Source organism: Atta colombica, unplaced genomic scaffold (genome assembly GCF_001594045.1).
Source record: "Atta colombica isolate Treedump-2 unplaced genomic scaffold, Acol1.0 scaffold47, whole genome shotgun sequence".
NCBI classification, from domain to species: domain Eukaryota; kingdom Metazoa; phylum Arthropoda; class Insecta; order Hymenoptera; family Formicidae; genus Atta; species Atta colombica.
Genome location: NW_017259536.1, coordinates 3,588,036 through 3,594,758, shown reverse-complemented (window position 1 = coordinate 3,594,758; position 6,723 = coordinate 3,588,036). Strand labels below are relative to the sequence as shown.

At 34.6% G+C, this 6,723-nt stretch overlaps 1 protein-coding gene across 4 annotated transcripts in view; it reads left to right on the top strand.

Annotated features, from left to right (window-relative positions):
* Window positions 1-5,786, top strand: part of LOC108691555 (excitatory amino acid transporter 1) — a 24,723-nt gene extending 18,937 nt beyond the window's left edge. For all 4 annotated transcript variants that reach the window (XM_018199341.1, XM_018199343.1, XM_018199342.1 and 1 more), the window contains 5 exons: window positions 1,939-2,127; window positions 3,027-3,210; window positions 3,445-3,873; window positions 4,332-4,466; window positions 4,559-5,786. In XM_018199341.1, the coding sequence (XP_018054830.1) occupies window positions 1,939-2,127; window positions 3,027-3,210; window positions 3,445-3,873; window positions 4,332-4,466; window positions 4,559-4,709 (1,088 nt within the window). In that variant the 3' untranslated portion in view covers window positions 4,710-5,786. The remainder of the gene's footprint in view (window positions 1-1,938; window positions 2,128-3,026; window positions 3,211-3,444; window positions 3,874-4,331; window positions 4,467-4,558) is intronic.
* The last annotated feature ends 937 nt before the right edge of the window (window positions 5,787-6,723 follow it).

The following is a 6,723-nucleotide window of genomic DNA, read 5'->3' as shown; positions in this document are numbered from 1 at the left end:
TTCGATACCGATCGCCTGTGATTGTTTCAGTCGGTTTTAACAGTTCATAATACACTACACCGAGCTGGTCCCACCAAATACAGAGCATGACCTTGGACGTCAAAATCACCGTTCTTGAAGCGTTGAAACCACTCACGACACGTTCTTTCACTAATAGCGGCCTCACCATAAATATTTGAGAGCATTCGATGAGCCTCAGCCGCAGATTTCTTCATATTGAAGCAAAAAATTAAAATCTCCCGCAAATGACGAGAATTTGGCTCGTAAATTGACATTTTCAATCGAGAATAACTTTATGATGCAGACACAAATCGACTAATGTTTCTATGGGGTTATGTTGACAGATGCCCAAGTTTATTGTATGACGTCATTGTATGATCTATTTATTTCGACCACCACTTACCGCTAAAGCCATCTATAGGAAAACGGCGGAAGCAAAGTTGTACACCTAATATATATAAATATTAGGTGTAGTAAAAAGAAATCTATTATTTTTGCATGAAATTGAATGGAAACTATTTTATCCAGCAAGTATATTATAAATTAACATTAAAAAATTGGTGACTCACCCCAAGACATAGAAGGAATTCGTCTCGACATTGGAAACCAATTAAAATTTATTACTACAAAATTTATTATTACACTAAAGAGTATCAAGTTAAAAAACGCACATTGATCGCAACATGATTAATACATTTTTAATATAATAAGTAAGACATGTCAGGTCAACAAGGAAAATAAAAAGAAAAAAGAACAATGTCAATACATAAATAATAATTTATACAAACCGACAAAATGTAACTATTTAATGTCTTTTAATAATTGTACATAAGTTTGATGTACAATACATCCTCTGTATTTGAGCGTGTTGAAATTGAGACTATTGTTGTATGAGTATATAAAGGCACTCAAGATACTAAACATTTAAGAAAATGCTCTTCATCTAATATCGTGACATTCTCCCAATCGAAATCATGTTCAAATTCAATATTTTATATTTAAGATCAGATTCATAATCGGTATTTATATTTAAGCTACATTATAATCGGTATTTATAGTTAGTATTTATATCAAAAAATTTTTCGACGATCTTAAAATAAGAAGACTGTGAATACCGATATGAATACTTATATGTGAAAAATAATTTATTCCATGACTAAATTTTTCATATAATTAATGCGGAGTCTTTTAATTGATACTTTAATATAATTGCATATCTTTACTCACAGCTGGACGCATTTAGCGTTTTAAATAACGTATTATAAAGTTAAATGATTGCTCGCATCAACGGCGCAAATCGCGATTAAAGAATCGCGGCATCTCGGTCATCGCAACAGCGCAGACAATGATACATTTCTCAGAAACTATGAATGCGATGCGACAAGTGACAGATACTACACAGTAGTATTCGTTGTATTTACATATATCTGATCTGATCGCGGAGGGAATGCGTCTGATAGCTCTGAATTCTCATGACTCACCTCGGTTAATTAACGTGACCAAGTAGAGAATGAAGCGCGAACGATGCATTAGACAATAAATTAGCGAAGATACAGATTACTCGAAGACATTATCACAGAAAGTTCGCGCTATTTGATCGCTATTTTTCTAGCAACGAACAAATATGACGTTTTATATTGCGTTAGAACGGAGATTAGACCGGTTATAACTCGAATTTTTACTTACGTATCTCTTCTTTTTCTCTAGAATCGTTTTGTTCTTTTTTTTATAGCATTATCGTTCCAACTGAATTTCTATTTCTTGTGATTGTGTCATCATACTTATCTCGTCGATTTTTATTGTGATCGACATAATGTTCTTCTCAATTCCCATTTGCTTTCGTGATTAATTAAGCAAACACAGAAAAAAACATTTTGCAATGTCTAATTGCTGATAGCGAGTGAGCTTTAACAGTTGCCTGTTAAATTTTGATCCTAGGTATAATTCTGGTTATCTCAATCCAACCTGGTGTTGGTAGTTCCGCCTCGGAGAGCAAAAGGCCAGCCCAAAACATTTCTACCGTCGACACGTTAATGGACCTAGTCAGAAATATGTTTCCGCCAAATCTCGTGGAGGCCTGTATCGCTCAAAGTCGAACCGAGCCTAAGCCACCTGAGAATGGCAGTGGTAATAATTTTTTTTTAGTTAAAAAAATGTTTTTTTTTAATTTTTAATTACTAGCATAGAACATCCCATCTTATAAATTTATTAAATGATTTTTCTTTCTAAAACTTTTAGAATGAATCTCACTCTTAAAAATTGAAAATTTTAAGAACTACTCTTTTTTTTCAGAAGTTCCACTCTGGAATGGAAAAGAATTTAGGGAATAAATGCTGTTTATATGTGGAAAGAACAATTTTGTTTAAAAATTTAGGTCGTTAAAAAATTTACAGATCTAAAAATAAATTTTGTTATATTGTCAAAACAATTATGAAAGAAATTCAAACATGATGAACAATCCAGCAAAAAATTTTGCTAGATGACATTGTAGCAATTAATTTGAAAGTCTTACATAATTATTTTGATAATCCAACAAAATTTATTTTCAGATCAATATCTACCTAAATTTTTTTTAGTAATTTTTTTTAGTTTTTTGTGTATACATATTATATTTAGCACATATTATTTTAATTTTTAAAAAAAGTTTTTTATATGTACATTTTTATTTAAAGAATGTATAGAACATTATATCAACATTTATTTAATTGTGATCATTAAAGAGATCAAAGAAAATTGAGACATAATTTTAAAGTCAGAAATTTTTCAATATATTTTTATCGAATTAATAATTATGTAAAAAGAATCATATAAGTAATGTAAGTTCAAGTAGAATAACAAGTCGTGATATCAAAATGATATTAAAATGAATCGGAAATGATTGAAAAATGACTTTTAACGATTATTTTCAGTCATTTTGATATTATTTTGATATCATAATAATTTATTCTGCTTAAAGTGTTAGATTACACAGCATCAACTAATTTTTCATTTTAATCAGTTTAAATTAATATTTTATCTGTTTTTAGTTCCTTTAGAGGAATGGGAACTGGAGGAGAAGACAGTGTCTGGTTCAAATATTCTTGGACTCGTTGTGTTTGCGACGGTGATGGGTATCACCCTCGGTAAAATGGGACCGCAAGCGAAGCCATTGTTGAGTTTCTTTGATTCGCTATCCGGCGCTATGATGCTGATTACAAACTGGGTCATATGGTAAGACTGTAATAGCTAAGTAATAGTTAAGTCCGTAATAGTAATAGTTATCCGCTTCTCGAGACACGTATAATTTTCTCAAGGAAAACTCGTAGAACGTCTACCGTTGCGTAACCGTCGATGATCGCGCAATTTTGTCGTGATAATTCTATCATCTCGATTCTCGCTTATTCTTCGTCGAATTATAAAGTCTCCGAATTAAAAATCTCAAGAATATTTCTGTTATATGTGCAGGTTGTCGCCGCTCGGCGTGCTCTCTCTGGTCGCTTCAAAGATCACGGAGATGAAATCGCTCGAGGAGGTAGTCGGCCAACTCGGAATGTACTTCCTGACCGTATTGATCGCCCTGATCATACATGGTTTCCTGGTGTTGCCTGGGATATACTTTGTTTTCACAAAGAGAAATCCTTATACATACATAGCGAATATGGCGGAAGCGCTCGTCACTGCCTTCGGCACATCTTCGAGCTCGGCGACGCTGCCACTCGCCATCAGTTGTCTCGAAGAAAAAAACGGCATCGATTCCCGTGTCACCAGATTCGTTATGCCAATAGGTGCTACCGTAAACATGGACGGTACCGCTTTGTATGAAGCTGTAGCTGCCATTTTTATCTCTCAAGTGCGTAAGGTTCCTCTTTCTTTTGGACAGCTAGTAGCGGTAAGGTGAGCTTTCTCATTCATTTAAATCTTAGAAATTCATTTCGCAAAAAAAGATATATTTCTACACGAAATTAATTTTGCTAAAGTATTTAAAAATTTGCTAGATACAGATTTGAAAATAATTTTGTTGGACCATCAAAATAATTATGTAGGAAATCCAAGCATTATGAGCGATGTTGCAAAAAATTCTATCAATTTCCTTATATGAGCATTTTACATAATTATTGATATCCTTTAAAATTTTTAGAATGAATTTTCTCACTCATTGAAAATTGAGCTAGTCTTTTTCAAGGCTAGCTCAATTTTTACTCTTTAGAATAAGATTTTATTCCAAAGAATTTAAAAATTGTTGATTGAGTCCAACGAAATTATTTTGACATCTAGCAAAATTTAATTTTAGATACTTCAACAAAATCGTTTGTTCTATGTATCCAATTTATTATATCTAATACTTGTTCTAGTATCACGGCGACCGCTGCCAGTATCGGCGCGGCTGGAATTCCGCAGGCCGGCCTAGTGACCATGGTCATGGTGTTGGACACAGTACGACTTCCGGCCAACGATGTCTTCTTAATTATCGCGGTTGACTGGTTACTGTGAGTGTGTTCTTTCTTTCATTACACTAAATTTAAAAGAAATATCTGTAAATATCTGTATGTTAAACACGATGCGCTTGCATAATTTGCAGAGATCGATGTAGAACAACCATTAATGTTATCGGTGACTCACTCGGCGCAGGAATCGTTCAGCATCTCAGCAGGAACGAGCTTGCGACATTACCTCACAGCACGCAGCAAACGCAAAACGGAGCTGATTGTCACGCGACTACATCGATATGAGTTGGGGTATTTATTAATCGTTAAATCGCATCTCCTTAAGAGCTTCGCGATCGAAAGATTAATCACCTATGACAAACATATCGGTACATTTATTGCGCGGCTCGTTGAAATATTGCCATATAACTTCTTGGATTTGCGAGAGTCCAAGAATTGAAGAATATACAAGAAAATAAATTTAATTTAAGGATTAGGATTAAGAGTATGAATAAATAAGGACGATAACATGATATTACTTGTTATAGTCATGTCATGTCTAAGATTTCTAATTTTTGAGTTTTTATACATAAGTTATCATAAAATTTTGAGGAATACTGTACGCCGTTGACGGGTATCTACATTTTTAATCGTACAATATGGCAACGATCGCGAGACGCGATCCTGACAAAGTGTTCTTGCGTACTCAGAATAAGTGTTCTGTTTTTATCTTAGCCAAATAATCAGTTTAGTTATTAATTATCCTCCACAAACCAAACTACGAAGGGAGCAATCGATACTGTTTCATCATATCCTAATGCCATATCTGCGATATAAACGCACGCGGAATGCGAGGAGCGCGCGAATATTTTCCTTCAATTATCTGTATGCAAGTACTGTAAAGAAAAGAGGATTATTTGGTAGTCACTTACTTGACATCCATTCTGCGACACAAAATATAAGTACGTAACTATAGGACAATGAAATATCGGTTATTAATGTGTAGCTCGCGGTGCGAGCGATGTTCTTTAAATGATTTTCGAATATAAGATATGCTTGAAACTAAATAACTTCTTAACTTTAGTCATCGTAGACCCCATAAGCAAATTTGCTTGTAAAATGTATAAGTATATAGAACATATATATATATACATTATATATTCTTGTCTTCCATTTTTGCGTTTTACCAGAATTACGCTTATATGATATTGTAATGTTTTCGTTTCAGCCGCATAATTTGCACAGTCCTTTTCTTTGCGTGTTATCTCTAGGTTTCTTCAGAAGATTGCATTTATGATTGCGGAATTTATAAAAGATTCACGAAAAACAAAATGTATTTTGAGAAATTGACTTTATTATAATTTTACGATAAAGAGTCACAAAGTGTTTATTGTTACTTTTTCTGTATGACAATAGAAGCGAGGATTACATGTGTAATTTTTGCTTGCGCATATTATTTCGCGGCGATACGTGTTAGAAAATAATTTATATATTAGGTGTACAACTTTGCTTCCGCCGTTTTCCTATAGATGGCTTTAGCGGTAAGTGGTCGAAATAAATAGATCATAGACGTCATACAATAAACTTGGGCATCTGTCAACATAACCCCATAGAAACATTAGTCGATTTGTGTCTGCATCATAAAGTTATTCTCGATTGAAAATGTCAGTTTACGAGCCAAATTCTCGTCATTTGCGGGAGATTTTAATTTTTTGCTTCAATATGAAGAAATCTGCGGCTGAGGCTCATCGAATGCTCTCAAATACTTATGGTGAGGTCGCTATTAGTGAAAGAATGTGTCGTGAGTGGTTTCAATGCTTTAACAACGGTGATTTTAACGTCGAGGACCGGCAGCGGTGAAAGAGAGAAGGTTTTCGAAGATGCAGAATTGGAGACATTACTTGAGCAAGACTCATGTCAAAATCAAGAAGAATTGGCACATTCATTGGGAGTGACTCAACAAGCCATTTCAAAACACCTCAAAGCCATGGGAATGATTCAGAAGCAAGGAAATTGGATGCCGTACGAATTGAAGCCGAGAGATGTTGAACGGTGTTTGTTTGCTTGTGAACAGCTGCTTGAAAGGCAAAGACGGAAGAGATTTTTGCATCGCATTGTGACTGGGGACGAAAAATGGGTTCATTACGATAATCCCAAGCGCAGAAAATCATGAGGAGTCCCCGGCCATGCTTCGTCGACGGCCAAACCGAATATTCACGACTCCAAGGTCATGCTCTGTATTTGGTGGGACCAGCTCGGTGTAGTGTATTATGAACTGTTAAAACCGACTGAAACAATCACAGGTGATCGGTATCGAACG